Source organism: Equus przewalskii, chromosome 3 (assembly GCF_037783145.1).
Source record: "Equus przewalskii isolate Varuska chromosome 3, EquPr2, whole genome shotgun sequence".
NCBI classification, from domain to species: Eukaryota; Metazoa; Chordata; class Mammalia; order Perissodactyla; family Equidae; genus Equus; species Equus przewalskii.
In genome coordinates, this window is record NC_091833.1 from 7,716,229 (window position 1) to 7,734,491 (window position 18,263).

At 48.3% G+C, this 18,263-nt stretch overlaps 1 protein-coding gene across 2 annotated transcripts in view; it reads left to right on the forward strand.

The window, feature by feature from the left end:
* SLC6A2 (solute carrier family 6 member 2) overlaps positions 1 to 18,263 on the forward strand; it is a 45,636-nt gene that overhangs the window by 14,668 nt on the left and 12,705 nt on the right. Inside the window, exons 5-6 of one of the 2 annotated variants that reach the window (XM_070613664.1) lie at positions 8,853 to 8,991; positions 17,003 to 17,137. In XM_070613664.1, the coding sequence (XP_070469765.1) occupies positions 8,853 to 8,991; positions 17,003 to 17,137 (274 nt within the window). The remainder of the gene's footprint in view (positions 1 to 8,852; positions 8,992 to 17,002; positions 17,138 to 18,263) is intronic. The other variant, XM_070613665.1, reaches the window with a different exon arrangement.

Genomic DNA, 18,263 nt, shown 5'->3' on the forward strand with positions numbered 1-18,263 from the left:
CCAAAGAGCGACGATGGAAATCAGAAAATTAACACGCATATGCTACCGACTAACCTACTAAAGACCTTTATTAGATTCGCTAGTTTTCCCACTAATGTCCTTTTCTGGTCCAGGATCCAGCCTAGAGTCCCATTGTGGCACTTAGTTGTCATGTCTCCTTGGTCACCTCCAATCTGTAAGAGTTCTTTGGTCTTTTCTTGAGTGTCATGATCTTGACACTTTTGAAGAGTGCTGGTCAGTTGACCTGTAAAATAGCCCTTAGTGTGGGTTGGTTCGTTCTCTCTTGATTAGACCGAGTTTAGGCATTTTGGCAAGAATATCACAGAGGTGATATTGTACCCTTCTCAGTGCATCGTGTCGGGGGTGCAGGTGCTGGTCTGTCTTATTATGGGGGATGTTAATCTTGATCACGTCTCAGGTGGTACCTGCCAGCTTCTTCCTGTTCAGAGGATGCCTTATTTCCTTTGTAACTAATAAGCGTCGCCTGGGAGCTACTTTGAGGTTATGTAAATACCTTGTTTCTCATCGTACTTTTACCCACAATTCTTAGCATCCTTCAATGATTCTTGCAGGCAAGGATTATTATGGTAGTGTTTGTCTAATTGTGATTTTCTAATCCCCTCATTCCCTCTGGATTAATTGATTGGAATTCTATAAGGAAGAATTGTCTCTTTTCCTCTATTCAGTCATTCATTCATTTACTCACTCGTTCATTCGTTTATATCAGTACGGGCCCATGGATATTTATTTTATTTGTGGTTTTAATCTGTAACCATCATTTATATTGTTGTTCCCTTGAACTCTGTCAATCTCTACTCCATTCTTTTATGTCCTTGAGGTGGGTGATGGTCAACTTGTTTTCGGTCTGCTAATTTAAAATGTCTGCGTGGTGGTCTCTTCAGAATGGAGCATCTGTTATCTTTACTCCTCAGATGAGTCCCATTTTAGCAATGCCAACACAAGTGTTAGCGGATCAACAGAAATTCCGTGTTATAAGCTGTGGGGTGGGACAGGTAAACCCCTCTCAAATCCCACCCCCCAGGTACACCTGGTCTAGAGTAGGGATTGGCAGACTTTTCTGTAAAAGACCAGATAGGAAATATTTTGGGCTCTGCAGGCCGTCCACATCCCTTGCATATTCTTCTTTGTCTTATTTTACCATTTAAAAAGATAAAAACCATTCTTAGCTCACAGGACGTAACTAAACAGGCCACAGCCCGGATTTGGCCTGGGGGCCGTGGTTGGCTGAGTCCTGGTCTAGAGCGGTGCTGCCGGGTCAAACTTCCTGCGGTGATAGAAACGTTCTGTATCTGCACAGTCCAATACAGTGGCCACTCACCACATGTGGTCATTGAGCAGTTGAAATGTGTGGCCATTGTGACTGAGGAGCTGAATTTTTAATTTTATTTAATTTTCATTAACTTACCTTTAAAAGCTACATGTAGCCAGTGGCTACCATGCTGGATAGTGCAGGCCTAGAGCATAAGAAAAGACAAATTCATAAGCAACAAAACTTCAAGGTCAGTATTCTTCAGTCCTATACATTCCCTAAGCCAAGGACCTGGGACTGAGTCCTGATTATCCTGAGATTGGGGTCACTTAGGACCACTGCCATCCCTGCCATCTCAGTGCAGTGGGGCAAAGGAGATTCAGTTTGGCTAAAAGTGGCCTCTGGAATGTCTGCTGTCTCTTGGGGCTAAGAGTTCGCTAAGGTCCTGGACCTGTGTTCCCTAAGGATTCCAGCAGGCACGTGCATGCAAAGTTGTGTGTTTGTAAATTTGTTGGGAGAGGGTCCACAGTTGTCACCAAATTCTAAATACGTTTACAGCCCCCAAAGGCTGGGAATCATGGCTGTTACTTAAAGCCAGCACCTGTTTAAGGAACAGCATCCTCTGCATCTTCCTATCACATGAACGGCTCATCGCTTACTACGAGTGGCAGGCTTTCTGCTAGCTTCTTTGTGTATATTCTGTTGATTGAAGCCTCCCACCAGCCCAATGAGCTTTCTTTGAACCCAGGCAGGCTGGCTCCGAAGCCCAAGCTCTTCACCCAGTGATTCTAAATCTTCTTGCATGTCAGAATCACCTGAAAAGCTTTAAAACCCACTGATGCTTGGAGCCTAGGCCCTGAGATTCTGATTTCATTGGTCCAAGCCAGGGCATGAGGGATTTTTATTGACAGCTCCCCCAGCGATTCTAACATCCAGTCAAGGTTGAAAGCCCCTGTCTTAGGCACTGCTCTCTCCTGTCTCAGACAGAACAAGATTCTCACTGCGGTCAGGCTGACACCTCCACAGTGTCATGTCATGGAAAATCTAGGACCTTCTCTGCTCTCCTGAGGGGCAGGGCCTCAGAAAAATCCCAGAACCTTTGGAGAGCTTGTGGGGAAGATTTTAGACCTTCCTAGTTTATGACTGTGGTTTGGACCTGCAGGCGGGCAAGGAAAGTGGGGCAGAGGGCGCTGCTGATAAGTGTAATTGGTTTCATGCTTTTCCTTTATCGTCTTCTGGTGAAGGAAAAAGCATGATTTTTTTTTTTTTTTTTTTTTTTGCTCTTGGCAACCCTTGTCCTTATAAATTAAACTGGAAAATGATAGCCTTGTCTCTAGTCTAGTTATTATTTGATTCCTCCTCTGACGTCTTAATGGCAATAGATCTGCCCCAGCAGAGACATCCGGCAGGAGGGAGGTGGGTGGGGTTTGGAGACTCCGGGTACTTTAATTACAGCCCGAAACTTCCTCCTGCTCAGCTGTGGGCAGAATGTGGCAGAAGAAGATGACATTCCTATGTGCAGGGCTGCAGGGGATGGGGGAGGTTGTGGAGAGCAGAATCCAGGGCTATTTCGGCAGCTTCCTGCCCTATGGAGACCCCATCTCACCTTTTAAGACCCCCCCAAGCTTCATAGCTACCATGAGCCGGGCACTAACTGTCTCTTTGTATCTAAGTCCCCTTTAGTCTCCACAGTTGATGTTGGTGGAAATTATTCCCATTTTACAGATGAGAACGTGGAGCCTCAGGTTTTAGATAAGTGGCAGAGCCAGGATCGGAACCCAGGTTCTGACTTGAGGCTCTCACCCCGTACATGGGCCTCTCTCCCGTCTTTCTCCTCCATCCTGTCTGAGTCTCCAATGGGGTGTATTTGGGACGGGAGTACAGGAGTCCCTGAGGGTAGATAGGAGCCTGTCTCTTTCTCACCGTGAGCTGTTTTTGTGAGCTTCTAAGTCGCTAAGCCATGAGCTGCCTCTGGCTTTTTTTTAGTGGCACATCTAAATGTTTCTGCTTTAAAATCGTCACCCTATCTCAGTCTGGGCATCCAGCAAGTAGGACCACCAGTGCCTACGCTGAGGAGGGTAGGTAGTTTTCTCTCTCTCCTCAGAGCCTGCTGGCCAATGCTGTTGCCATCTTGTACTCATTTAAGCTGATGGATTGAACATATCATTCGAGGGAACAAATCCTCTATTCTCCCCAGGCTCCAGGCCTGAAGCCAAACAGCCGGCGGCTAAACGAAACTCTGATGCTCTGTAACTGTGTCTGAAAAAGGGCCCCTTGGTGAACACGTGCCAGCGATAGAACGCTTCTACCCCCTGCCTGTTCCTGGTGGGGAAGAGAACTCCCCCGCACCCCACCTCTGACTCTCTGTGCTTAAATGTCGAGACAAACGGAGCCCATTTGGCCCGTAGACTTCGGAAAGTCTGGACCGTACACTTCACGATGATTCATTTTCATTAAAATGCTGGAAAATGGCAACAAACCCAAGTTACTTGTGCTAAACCCCGAGGCTTGGGCCTGCTCGGGAGAGGAGGCTGGATTCACATTCCTTTTCTTGGGAATCAGTTCGCGAGTCCAGCCTTTTCTCTGAGGAAATGTCTAGACAGCCACTGCGACCCTGCAAGTGGTCTCCACAGGCATATGGGGTCACCTGGGCCCATTATGGGGCATTTCAGCCATCTGATTGGACACTAGAGGCATTTTAGCAAATTTCAAGGAAAGCGCAGTTGGTTCAGTGCCTTCTTTTCATAATTTTAATAGTCACTTTGGGCAAAGGGTTGTTGACACCATTCAACACAGGGCCCATAAAGCAACGGGAAGAAGAGGAACTAAGTGTAAGATGGGTTCACCACCTGATTCTGGGTCTCTCTCTTTTTAGATATGCCCACTCTCTCTTCTCTTCTCTTCCCTTCTCTCCTCTCCTCTCCCTTAGGGCATAGGAGAAGGGTCCAGGTCAGTGCATTATCTCTGAGTTGAGACTAGCAGGTGAGAAGAAGTTTGCCAGGCAGACAAGCTGGGCTGGGAAGTGTGCTTCAGGCTGAGGAACAGAAGGTTCCAAGGCCCAGAGCAATGAGAGCTCCGTATGATGGGGGAATGACAAGGGGCTGGCCATTGCTTGGAGCCAAAGGCAGGGCATGCACTTGGCACGGGACGATGGTGAAAGGCCTCGGATGCTGAAAGGCTTATGTTTTTGTCCTCTAGGCCAGCATTTCACAACTTGGACTCTTTTGACGTTTTGGGCTGGATGATTCTCTGTTGGGGGAGGGGCCGTCCTGTGCATTTTGGATGTTTAGCTGCGTCCCTGGCCTCTGCCCACTGGATACTAGCAGCACCCCCTCCTCTCCAGATGTGAAGGGACCACACAGGAGACAACCAAAAATGTCTCTAGATGTTGCCAAATGTCTCTGGGGAGGCAGGGGCAAAATTCTTCCCATGAGAACCACTATTTTAGGTTATAAGGAGCGTTTTGGGGGCAGGAGAGTGACAAAGTTAGAAGGGCACTTCAGATGGCTAGTTCTACAGCAGCACAGACGGTGGATTTAGGGGTACTGGAGGCAGAGAGACCAGAGTCAGGGGAAGATGGGGACTTTATTTATAATAGTCCCGGAGGAAGAGAATGTAGGTCTGGCCTGGGACAGGTCCTAGAGGGTGGGGGTTGGGGGAGCAGACTAAGAGACTGGATTTGGAGGGACCAGGCAGAGGGACTGATTGCAAAGGGAAGCTGGTGCAGGGTGAGTAGTTTAAAGCCACAGCATCCTTCCTGGGGGCTGTGGGGATGGGGACCATCTGGGGAGGGGGATGTGGGCCTTTGTGGGCCTTGATCGCCCACACAGCGCTGCTCATTCATTCACGCATGCTCACTTGCAGAAGCCCTATGCCTGTCCACATCCCCCCTCCCCATCTCTCCCTCTACCACACCTGTGCACCTTCTCTCAACTCACCTGTTCTTCTCCAGGTCGGGCAAAGGCACCAGCTACCTGCTTGGCAGAACCTGCCTGGCTGACTCCCACTGCCGAGTTTTCTGGGCACTCCCTAGCTCCTTTGCTGATGCCTGCTGCTCCTGGAAGCCTATCAGTGATGACAGTAGTTACAGTTACCATTTGTTGAGCGTTTCCTGGGTTCTGGGCATTTTTCTCACATTCTATAATTTAATCCTCATGAGAGCCATTTTCCTGAAAAGGAAAAAGTCTCAAGATGGGGAATGTTTGCACCAGCTCTTGTCCCCTTGCCTGGGAACTCCATGTGTCCGGACCCATCACCTGCTTGTCCACAGCCATGTCACGAGCTCTCAGCACACTGCCTGGCTCACAGCAGATGTGCAGAAAGTGTTTGTGGCAACGGTGAAAGGATTCAGGCCACACATTAGCTGGTGGCAGGGCCAGGATGGGAGTTCAGGTCTGTCTGACCCCAGAGCCTGGATAATTTCTGTGCCACATTCTTCTGTTTTCCTTCACATTCTTGCAAATATTAGACATCACTTTTAAATGAATGAACAGATGAGTAAATGAATGAATGAAACTATGCAGTGTCAGTGGTGGCCTCCAGACTTTCACCTGTCCAGGGACAAATATAAATTTCTTCCCAAGGATAAGCTAACTAAGTTTCCAGACTTGGGGTTCGTGTTTTCCTCACAAGTCTAGCATCTTCCCCTGTCTTTTGCACTGCTCCCAGTGAGGGCAGCCGTCGGCCTCTGATTCTGCGGGCTCATCTAACGACTCAGGCTTCCAAAATATTTCAAGCCCACTTGTTATGAGCCTCTCTGGGATTTTTTTTTTCCCTTAGGCACAGGGAGCCAGTTTTATTTTGCCAGGAAAGTAAAGAGTTTCTGGAAGGCTCAAGTTTGTTCTAAAAGAAACCTGTCCTTTGAGCCGGCCTCTAGTTGGGTGGGTCTTGGCTCTCCAGCTGCCCAGTAGAATCAGCTGGGGAATTGAAAAGACACTGGTGCCCAGGCCCCATGCGTCAAGGGTTCTAACTTAATTCATTGAGGGTGGGGCCCAGATACCAGCAATTTTTAAAAAGATCTCCAGGTGATTCTAATGTGCATGTTGAGAAGTTTCTTCTTATTGATAGGGCTCAAAATTATGTTCTTCCTACCTCATATTTCTCTTTGGGAAGGTGGGTAAGGAGAGAGAGGAGGAAAGGGTGGAGGGAGAGTGGGGAGACAGACAGAGAGACAGACAGACAATTGACTGTCCTCTAGCTTATGCATTGCAGGTGTGTAAAATTTTGCCATCAACATGTCCTTCTTTCGGATTAAAGTACTACTTCAAGGAAGGACAATATATTAAGCTCTTTTTGTCTTTCATACTAGTGTGAATTTATTAATCAGCGACTTTCTGAATGGACTCCTGGCTGAGAGCAAACCCCTGTAGAAGGAGATACAAGGAGGTTAAGTGTCTCCGTGGGGAAATGGATGATTCCCCTGGGCAGTGTGAAAGAACTGGACAGAAGGGCTAGGAATTTACCATAAGTCAGAGGAGGAGTTGCTAAGAGAAGCAGTGAGAGTGTGTGGGTGACTGACCCTCTTTCCTTCCCAGTTCCCCTTGGGGTGGTCCTGGGTCTGTCTCATTTTTTCTAGAAGATGGATTGTTGGGTTTAGCCAGCAAGAAAGGTTGTGAACACTTGTTCCTGATCCAACCATCTGCTGTGAGCTAACAGGCCTAACTGCCAGGCTGGGCTTAGCCATGGACCCAGGGGTGGTGACTCCACCTCCTCATCCTGAGAGCCTTGTACCCAGTCAGCCTAATGTTGCAGGAGCAGGCTCTGCTTGAGAAATGAGCCAAGAGCCACAGGAACTGAAAGGGTTGAAAGATTCCTATCAAGAGTGATCACACAGGCCTCCCAGAAGAGGTGACATTGGAGCTGGGCCTTGAATGGTGTCAGGAAGTTTGCAGCTGACTGTACCCTCTGAGCATGAGGCTCAGAGGGGGACCAGGCAGAGACCAGTTCTGGGGGTCCTTGCAGTTCTCTTGGCCTTCCCCACACTTGTCACGCTTTGTGGTGATTGTGCATTTAATAGAATGTAAGTTTCCCCAAGGCAGGGCACTGTGGGTGGGGAGTTCCCCGCTGTGTGTCCGGGGCCCAGGATGGGCCTCTCCCAGCTGGCACTCAGTGAGCAGCGAATGATATGGGTGCAGAGGAAACACCACCCCAAGCTCTTCCCTCTGCCATCAGAACAGTTCTGCTTTCTTTATCCTGCAAGGATGTAGAATTGTGGGGGGAACCTCCGTCCACTGGGACCCGGTCTACCATTTTATCGGCTGATCTTATTTCACCTTTGGTTAGATCCTGACTGACTTTGATTAGATTCTAATTAGCAAATGGTCATTTTGTTTGCATGCTACTTACCATTCCTTCATTGCAGATCGTACGAGGGACCTCGATATTCTCAGACCTCACAAATGTTTGTTCTATTTGTTTTTATTGAAGGATAAAATATTATAGACAAGTGACTATCATTAAGTGACAGCTCAGTGGGTGTCACACATTGGACACAGCCATGTAACCAGCACCCAGATTAAGAAACAGAACATGGCTGGTCCCTAATGTGTCCCCTCCCAGTCAGTAACTCCACCCCTCACTCCCTAGAGTACATCTTTCCTGATGTCTAACTCCTTAGGTTAGTTGTACTTTATATCAATAGAATCAGACAGAAAGAACTCTTTTACAGAATTATGTGTGAGAGATTCATCCATATAGAGCAGTTGCTGTATAATGTTCTATTTCATAAATATATCATAATTTATCCGTTCTACTGTTGATGAATATTTGAGTGCTTTGCAATTAGGGATTGTTCTGAATAATACTGCTATGAATGTTCTAGAACATGTCTTTTGATGAACATGTGTACACATTGCTGTTGGGTAAATACCCAGGAGTGGAATTGCTAAAGCACAGGATATGCATACTTTTAGCTTTAGTAGATATTCCAGAATAGGAGAGAAATATTTACTTTTGTCTCTATCTCTAGACCAGGGATTCATAACCTCAGCAATATGGAAATTTTGGACTGGATAATTCTTTGTTGTTAGAGGCCATCCTGTGTATTATAGGATGTTAAGGCTATTCTGTGCATTCTAGGATGTTGCCAGTCTCTATTCTCCAGATGTCCGTAGCACAGCCCCCTCCCCAAGTTGTGACAATCAAGGACACCTCCAGACATTGCCACATGTTCCAATGTCCCCTGGGAGACAAAATTGCCCACCAATCCTGTTGAGAACCACCGCTCTAGGCTGTGAGCTCTATGAGGGCAGGGACCCTCGCTCCGTTATTTACCACCACCTCCCCAGGACCTGGAAGGCAGGTGGCACTCAACAGGTTTTGTTACCTTGAAAATTTTTGTTCCTGTTTAAAAAACAACCTTGAGTGGGGAGTCTCCCGAGCCAATTTGCTGGCCCAGGGTAGGGAAATCCTAGACATAGGCCGTGACTGCACAGAGTAGGCCAGAATGATGCAAGGCAGCGGCTAGGGCAGCCCACAGCTCGTCCCCATTGGTGTGCACTGTTGGGCACTGGCCTGTGGTCAAGGCCGTGGTCATCCTCCCTGACACTGTCTTCCCTGGTCCCTTCCCTTCTCCTCCGGTCAGGCGTGGCGTCCTGCACCTTCACGAGAGCAGTGGGATCCATGACATCGGCCTGCCCCAGTGGCAGCTCCTGCTCTGTCTGATTGTCGTCGTCGTCGTCCTGTTTTTTAGCCTCTGGAAAGGAGTGAAGACATCAGGAAAGGTAATATCTTTGTTTCACTTTCAGTTTGGAGATTGGCCTCAAAAAAACCCCATATATATATTTTTTTCTGGCTATAACCAGGTAGTTGGTGAAAAGAATAAGAGGCCGCGAAAGTAGAAAGCCTGAGTTTGCTCCCCAGCTCTGCCACTGGCATGCTGGGAGGCCTGGACAAATCCCCTCTCGTCCCTAAGCCCAAGGCTCCCAGCAGGAGGGTGAGGGTGTGTGGGTGGATTGGGCCCCTCAGAGTTTTCCACCAAAGCTCCAGTAATAGCAGAGACCCAGGAATGGGTCACCCCAAGGGCCTCAGGAATAAGCTTGAAACAATCTATGAATGTGCATTTGATAAATCTTGAATTCTGGCCTAAAACTTTGTGCAAATGTTGCTCCCTTCTCTGGAATAGAACCATTTGCTTCATTATAAAACCAGTCTTTCCCTCCTCTGAATTTTTGAGTAAAAGAGAATGCTCCGGAAGCTATCTAGATGTATCCCGGGCCTTTGTGCTTCCTCTGACACAGTGCTGAGTGTCCCAAGGGTCTTGGTGTCCTGGAGAAAGGAGCACAGGGTTAGATGACCTAGGGGGGGTCTGCCAGGGTTGGCATTCTGACCTGGGTGACACTGCTCCCTGCAGTCAGCCCCTCAGGAGTGGAGTATGCTCAGATCATGGCTCATGTTGGCTCTAAGGCTGAGGAACGTCATGGGAGCAGCAACCCCATTTGGATCCTATGGGGTCCATGCGGAGCTTGACTGTGTTCAAGAGGCTGTAGTGGGAAATGTTATTTGCAGGGTTTTGGTTAGGCATTGCTGTGTTACAAACCACCCCAAGATGTAGTGATGGAAAGTCACAACCATTTTATCATCTCTCATGATTCTCTGCACCGACTGGGATCAGCCAGGTGGTTCTTCTGCTCCATCTGATATTGCCTGGGCTACATATCTGGGGGTCTAAGATGGTGCATACTCATGGATGGCAGTTGCACTGGCTGGGGGCTCAACTGGAGCTGTCAATCAGAGCGCTTTGGGTTGTTTCCACATAGCCTCTCCATGTGGCTTGGGCTTCTCACAGCGTCGTGGCTGAGTTCCAAGAGCATGTTCCAAGCAGACAAACCCCAATGCGCAAGTAGCTCTTCCAGTCTCTGTTGGCATCATGCTTGCTATTGTCCCAGTGGCCAAGATAAGTCTTGTGGTAAAGCCTAGAGTCAGTGTGGGAAGGACTACACACAGATGTGGTTTACTCGAGATCACAAGGCATGAATCAGCTAGGCATGAATTTGTGAGAAGCTTCATTAGGCAACTGATTTTGGAAAGTAGGGTGCATCAGGGTTCTTTCTGGCACTCCTAGACACCATGGTCATACCGTTGAGAGCAAAGCTAATGGCAGGGGCCCAGCAGCCAGAGGGGATGAAATTTGTCAAGAAGAAATTGAAGTGAAACTTCCTATCAGCATGTTGGGGACACAGTGTCTGCCCCAAAGAAGAACCCAAATTAAATGCAGACCAGGGCTGGGAGGAATTCTAGAATAGAGCGAAACCAGTCTAGGACCACTACGGTATTAGCAGGTGGCACATAGATCTTCAGTGAATATTGATTGAAGGGTCAATGAGGAATGGATGGAAGGTAGGAAGAAAGGAAGAAGGATGAGTGGGTAATGTGGCGAACTTCAATGAGTGTTCTTTTCAATTCAGTTCAAATTATTAAACATTTATGGACTCCTACCATGTGCCAGGCTTGATGCTAATGCTAGTGATGCAAGAATAAATAAGACAGATTCCTCCTTCAATTGCTTATAGTCTTATGTGTATTACACACAGGTTGTGGGTCAACCAATGTCACTAGTTTCTTGAGTCTCCATCCAGACATGTATGTGTATCCCCATTTAAATAAATGCCAATGGTCACAAACTATATACCCTATTATTTATCCTTTTTTTTTTTTTTGAGGATGATTAACCCTGGGCTAACTACTGCAAGTCCTCCTCTTTTTGCTGAGGAAGACTGGCCCTGAGCTAACATCCATGCCCATCTTCCTTTACTTTATACATGGGATGCCTACCACAGCATGGCTTTTGCCAAGCGGTGCCATGTCCACACCTGGGATCTGAACCTGCGAACCCCCGGCCGCTGAGAAGCAGAACGTGCGAACTTAACCGCTGCGCCACTGGGCCGGCCCCCAATCTTTTTTTAAACTTAACTTTACCTTGGATATTTCACATCAGGTAGTCAGGTTGAGCTTTCATAGAAAGACAAACTGTGAGTTTTTAAACTGCTATTAAATCAATTTAGTGCGTTGCCACAATTTTTAAAAATCAAATAGGCTGGATACTAACAGAGTGCATTGCCCTTAGTGATGTAAGAGCTGTCTTGTGGAATTCATGCTTCAGTTATAGCCATCCATATGTTTGTGTATTTTGTCTCAATATATAAGGTTTTTCTTACCATGAGTTGTCATACTCAAAAAGTGTGAGAGGCTGCATTAGTGGAGGAAGCAAGCTCTTTCAACTGGCGGGTCTGCAAAGACTGTGGGGATGGTGGCGTCTGGGCTAGGTCTTGAAGGACAGGCACAGGTAGAGATGGGGCAGAGGGAAGGGATTTTCAGTGGAAGGAACTGCCTGAGCCAAGCCATAGAGGTGCAGAACCCCAGGCTGGCCTTGCCCAGACTTTCTGTACCTTTCCTGGGTATCAAGCAAGAGCAGGGCTCCCCTGGCCTCTGCAGAAGGCAGACCTGCAGAATATATATGAGATTTACTACTGCTACTTGCCTGGGTGTGGGGCCACCACATGCTTCTAATGTTGTACCCCGAGATTAAGGTCCTCACAGGCATCACCAGAGGAGTAGAGCCTGTCCCAACCAGTTTAGCACTTGGCCAGAGAGTAGCACGAGTTGTCTGCAGGAGGGTTGATGCTAAAGAGAGAGGGACGAGTGGAGCTGAGCATGCTCTGTTCCTCCGTGCAAAGACAGCTTTGGAGGCGTCCTCTCCTCCCCTGGGGAGTGTGATGAGGAATGTTGCTCCAGAGAAGCCCCCCAGGTAGAAACATGTCAACTGAAGCCACAGCCCACATTTCGTACAAGTGCCCCAGCGTTCTGGCAGCTGAGCAGGCAGGGGCCCCCTGGCAGTCTGTGGAGAGGGGCTTTCTAGAATGGGGAGCTTCCCTCAGGACATTCCTGTGCCCTGTCTCTGTTTTTATAAACTGGCTCATGAGAAAACCGAGAGCATGGCTTATTTCTTCCAGACTGCGTCTGGAACAGGATGGGGAGCTTTTCTTAACAGGCTTCCCCAGCCACGGAGCCAGCCTGAAATGAACTGCAAATGTTCGTGCTCCACATCCAGGCAAGTGAAGGCTCTGTCCTTGGGAAGGTGGCTGACTCCACAGCTGGGATGGTGGTGGGTAGGGTAAACCAGGGAAAGGGGTTATCCGAGACCACACACTCTGTGACCTTGGCCCATTGACCAACTCAGGGTGGAGCATGAAAGTTTGAGTCAGAAATTATCCCCCAGGAGCTAGGCAAGTATGTGCATACCATTGCTTGCCATTCTGGAGTCCCCCTTGCCTCCCCCATCTCAGGAGTCCTTGGCTGAACCGGCACTTAGCAATTACAGGCCCAGGAACTGAGCCTCTAACTGTTGAGCTAGAGGGTACTTAAGGGCCATCTACTGCAACCTGCTTGCACACATGGGGAAACTGAGGCCCAGAGAGGGACAGGGTTTCACAGCAGTCTTCAACATAGCTAGGAGTTAAACCTGAGTCTTAAATATACAGTAGAACGAGTGCTTAGGCACATGGCTTTGTGGTCAGACCACCTGGGTTGGAGTCCAGGCACCATCATTTCCTATGGAGTGACCTCAGGATTAATGATACCCCCAAACTTCAGTCTCCTCACCTGTAAAGTGACAACAATTAATGATGGTGCCAGCCTCCAGGGCTATTGGGTGGGAGGAGCGAGAGATCCTCAGTGCAGGGCTGGTAGATGGAAATTGCTCAATAAATGATCCTCGTCTGTCTTTGTCCCCTTCATCAGCACCCCTGCCAGTGCTCTGTCCCCACCTCAGTGGTTTTCAAACTCTGCCAACTCCCTTTGAGTCTTGGAGGAGGGATGGCCCAGGCTCCCACCTGCTCTGGTTTACATGTTGGACTAAACTTTCAGAGACCTTGGACTCCCCTATGCCTGGAGATGAATCCAAAGAAAAGAACTGGCCAGGGTCAGCTACGGTGGTCTGCCCACTTCACGGCCAGGCTCTGAGCTGTTTGGGGGATGGGAAAAGATTGACCACCTCTTGAATTCTGGCAAAGGTGGTGGGGTTGCGGAGGGAGAAAGCCGGACCAATTCAAAGAAAACCTGAGTTCTAGAATATTTAAATAGAAAGGTCGTTTTGTGACTTTTGAGTTCAAGTCGTAATTCTAGGCAAGTCTTCCCACTAATGTGTTGATACAGGCTGGTTTTGGCTTGCTTTAGTGACTTGATTGGATCCAGTTATAACGAGCAGCATCATTTGCATATGAGTAACAAATGTGCTACAATATTTACAGCTCAGTGTTTTCTTACGTAACGTCAGTGCGTGCCCCTCACCCCATAAATCTTAGTATGTCTTCATTATTGGTGCAAATGTCCCTAAAGCCCAGTTCAGAGGATCACAAATTCTAAATCATTAGAGGTTAAATTAATGGGGTTTTGTAGTGAGAAAGCATGGGAGTTTAACACCTCCGTGTGTGAGTAGACCTCAGAGGTGACCCCGAGCTGTGATTCTCAACCTTAAATGCATGTAGGAGGGGCTGGCCCCGTGGCCGAGTGGTTAAGTTCGCGCGCTCCGCTGCAGGCGGCCCAGTGTTTCGTCGGTTCGAATCCTGGGCGCGGACATGGCACTGCTCATCAGACCACGCTGAGGCAGCGTCCCACATGCCACAACTAGAAGAACCCACAACGAAGAATATACAACTATGTACCGGGGGGCTTTGGGGAGAAAAAGGAAAAAATAAAATCTGTAAAAAAAAAAAAAAAAAAAAAAGAATAGGAAATGTTTAAAAAAAAAAAAATGCATGTAGGAATCACATGGAGGGCTTGTTAAAACTCAGATTCCTGGGTCCCTCCTTGAGAGTCTGATTCCGTGGGGGTCGGAGGAGAATTTGCATTTCTGACAATCTCCTAGGTGATACTGATGCTGCTGGTCCATGGGCCTCACCTTGATCTACGTAATCCTTTGCCTAATGCCTGGATCCCGAGCAAGAGTCACATACCTTCAATGACAGTGACCTCTCCACCTCTCTGGGTAGCTCATTTCTTCTTTAGAGAGCTCTGTTCAATAGAAAGTTTTTCCTTTTATGGAGCCAAGATCTTCCTCATTGTAATTATCGCCATTGGTTTGAGTTTGGCACTCTAGAACCACACAAATTCTAACCCTTATCCATAGAAATGCAAGGTGGATAAGAAGTTGGATTTGAGGTGATAGAAAGCAGTGACCTCCCTTGGTGACTGAGGACACTTGCCAAAACCAATGGGCTGCTCATTGTTGTCTTCATCTTGTGCTCAAAGATGGACTGAGTCTGGCTTCTCATGGCGAGAGATGCATTGCAAGTTGAAATTTATAAAGCAGGTAATCCTGGGGTGGAGATGACAGAACCCAAGTGTCCCTTCTCTTTGCCTAGTGTGCATACAGGGCACATATGACTATGAGCAAGCTGTTGGCCAAGGAACCAGGATCCTCCCTTTTCAGACAAGATCTTAGGCAGCTGAACTCATATCTGCCATCAATTCTGAGAACTTTCAACAAGACTCAGATGGTTTCACTTTGAACACATGTTCATGAACAAAATAAGCTCCCCTTTCTTGATGACTGACTGTAGTCAGTTAGCTCAGCCGTAACCTGATGCAAGCATTGGGGAGATTGAATCCAAATTTAACTTGTGGCCAACACAGGGCTGCCTGCAGACCCTGTGGGAGATTCCTGGGGGTCAGACCTGAGACATTGTTGTTTGATGGGTGGAGTGTGGTGTCACTTAGTCTGCTGGTCTGGGCCATGGGCCTGCAGCTGTTGACAAGAGCTGTAGGGGAACACAGCAGTTAGGACTCAACATAAGCATATGTGAGAGTTCTTCCTTGTGCCTGTCACCAAGGAGTTAGACCCACTTGTCTCAGTTTGGGAGAATAAATCCAGGATTAATGTGAGGCCACACAGCTGCAAGGGCTTTACTTTCTAAGGCATGTTTTTCTCCTCATTTGTTTTTGGCAATTTGTCCTCCTTGTTCCTGCCCCCCTGAAAGAAAACAGAAGCCTAAGGCCCACACCCACAAAGACCCCACTCTTCCCAATAGAATAAGGGAGTGATGGAAGAACAGCTGGATAACGTGGAACAGAGGAGCCTGGTTCATCTTCTGATTCCCTCAGAAGACATGCCAAATCATTGATGCATTTAATTACTCCTTGACTCATTTGCTCATTCATTCACTCATTCTTTGACTAACTTAGTCATCCACTAACCCTCTGATTTATCACTGACCCATTCATCCTTCTATCCATCCATCCACCTAACCATTCACCTTCCTAACCATCCATCTATCCATTTAACCATCTACTCAACTATATATCCACCCATCCAATTATTCATTCATCCATACATCCATCCATACATCTCTCCATCCATCTATCCATCAAGCCAATCATTCCTCTATGTAACTGTCCAATCATTCATCCACCCATCCAACAAACATTTTTTAAAGCACCCATGTGTGCCATGTGCTGGGGAAACAAGATTGAAAAATGTGGGCATCTCGCTTCTAAGAAGCTCATGGTCTAGTGGGAAGGACAGACAAGGAGGACAAATCCCAGTCCATCAACATAGATATGGGAAACATGTGACTTTATTTTCTGTATCTCAATTTTTGTGTTGAGCCCCTATCTTTCTAGGCTAGCAAAGAACTTTCCCTCAGACATGTTTCAGGTCTTCTGTTTTCTCCCCAGGGATGTGTGAAGGTTTTTGGGGCTGCCAGGGCTTTGGGAGGAGAGGGGCCATCTGGTCCTAAGTTGTGTGTCCTCTGGTGTCTCAGCTGAGTCTTCTTTGGGATTGGCCACCCCAGCCCTGAGTGGATTTTCTGCTGCGGGCACAATCTTCTTTCTCCAAGGCTGCCATTGCTTCATCTGCCTATAGTAGGGATTTTTAACCTTGTCTACGTTTACATCAACTAGGGAGGCTTTTAAAACATATTGAAGTTCATGCCCCACCCCAGACCAATTATAGCAGAAACTCCAAGAATGGGATCTGACCTTTGACATTGTTGTCTCTAACTTGCCCCAGAGTATTCTAATGTGTAGTCAAGGGTGAGAAGGAGTAGGGAGGAAGCCCACGCAATCCTCCCCTCTCCTCACCTTTCTTCTCTGTTCCTCCACCTTAGGTGGGGAGAAGGGGTCTCCTTTTACTCTGGGATCATCTCTTCCCTTATGGGTTTCTGGACAAGACAGTTTATCTTTGTCCCAAATCTGTCCCCACTAAGATGAAGAATGACCAGAGATTCTGCTTTCTGCCTGGCCACATCTCTCCTTGGGCAACTAGCTTAGAAGGATGCTTGAATGAAGGTAAAGCAGAGGGAGAGAGAGAGAGAAGGAGGAGAGGGGAAGGGAGAGAAGAAGGGAGAGAGGAGGACGGCATAAAGGTGGGTGTGCTCAGTTCTACCTGGGGCAACTTGAAGGGGTCAGGAGAGGCGGCTTGTAAAGGAGGAGGTGTCGGGCTCTATGAGAACCTAGCCTTTGTCCTCGCGCCCTTAGCTCTCATGGCTGTGCTGTGCCCAGGGCGGCTGACTCTCCCACTCAGTTCCGAGCTCTAGGGTGCGGCCTGTGTCTGTTCCCTCTGTCTTGGAGCCTGGCCCGGGGCCTGGCCTAGAGATGGAGCTCATGGCATGTGTACTGTGTGAAGGAGGGTGGGGGGAAGGAGTGACTGGCTCTCTGGGAGAGGACCTGTGCCCCTCCCAGCCCCCCACCAGGCCGGGGGCAGAGTGAGTCTCTCACGGTGAGCTTGTCCACTGCCAGGTCGTGTGGATCACGGCCACACTGCCTTACTTCGTGCTGTTTGTGCTCCTGGTTCACGGTGTCACGCTGCCCGGCGCCTCCAACGGCATCAACGCCTATCTGCACATCGACTTCTACCGCCTGAAAGAGGCCACGGTCAGTGCCTTGTGACCACCCACTGCTGGGCCAGGGTTGGGGAGGGCTCTCGGTGCATGCACTGATAGAAAATTTGGTCCCAGCTCTGCCACAAACTTGTGGCATAGCCTGGCACAGATTCTTCCCTCTCTGGGGTGCAGCTTCTCCATCTGGCTGAGGTCGATTTGATTTGCACCTGATGGCCTCTAAGAGCCCGTCCAGCTCTGAGGGTCTGGGATTCTGTTGTTCCACATAGTGGCCTTTGCAGACCCCTCTTTTCAAGTAGAGCAATACCCTGTTCTGAGTCCTTACACCTGCCCTGTGTCATGGCCTCCTGGCCCACCCCAGTCACTCAGCCCGATTTCTACTCTCTAGTCCCCATACCTGGGCTCTGCCACCATCCTTTGATGTTGGCAAGAGGAGAAGCATGAGCCTCAGGAGAGCTGGACCCTGCTGCCTCTCACCTGCAGCCTCCTCCAGCTCACTGTCCTGTCCGGAGACACAGGTTACCTTGAAGGTGGGGCGAATCGGAGTGGAGTCCAGTCCAGAGCGGTGGGGCAAGATTGGGAGCAGAGACAGTCTTGGAGGTACCCAGTGCCTTGAGAATCTTCAAATCATGGCTGACATTATTTCCAGCCTCCTCCCTGGGGCCTACCCCAGTGACAACACCTCAGTACTTTCCCTCACAATTCCCAAAGGCCTCTTCACACTCTATTTGAAGCCACAATAATCCTCGCAGTGTGGGATTAGGAGGGACACATCTCAGTACACACCTACCATAGTTATAATGTTCCAACACACCACAGCCCAGTAACCAAGAGAAAAGCTCATTTCCTTAGTAACAGTCAGAAAGGTAACAGGGCATAAGAACGCGAATCAGCCTTGTGAATTGTGAAACAAATCAGAGTTCTGTTTGTTCTGCAGCTGTTTAAATCTCGTAAGTCTTTCCGATATGTAGAAACTGAGCCTGAGTGCTGTCTTAAGGAGCAGACCTTTCTTCCTCCAACAGATTGCTTCTCTCATTACACCCTTTGCTTTCAAAGTAGGGGAGGCCTAGGATAATGTGACTGGGACATGACAGAAATCTCACAAATCCGAATTGTGGCTCCTAGTCTGGGTGGGCTAGGCGTAAGTATCTCCACTATAC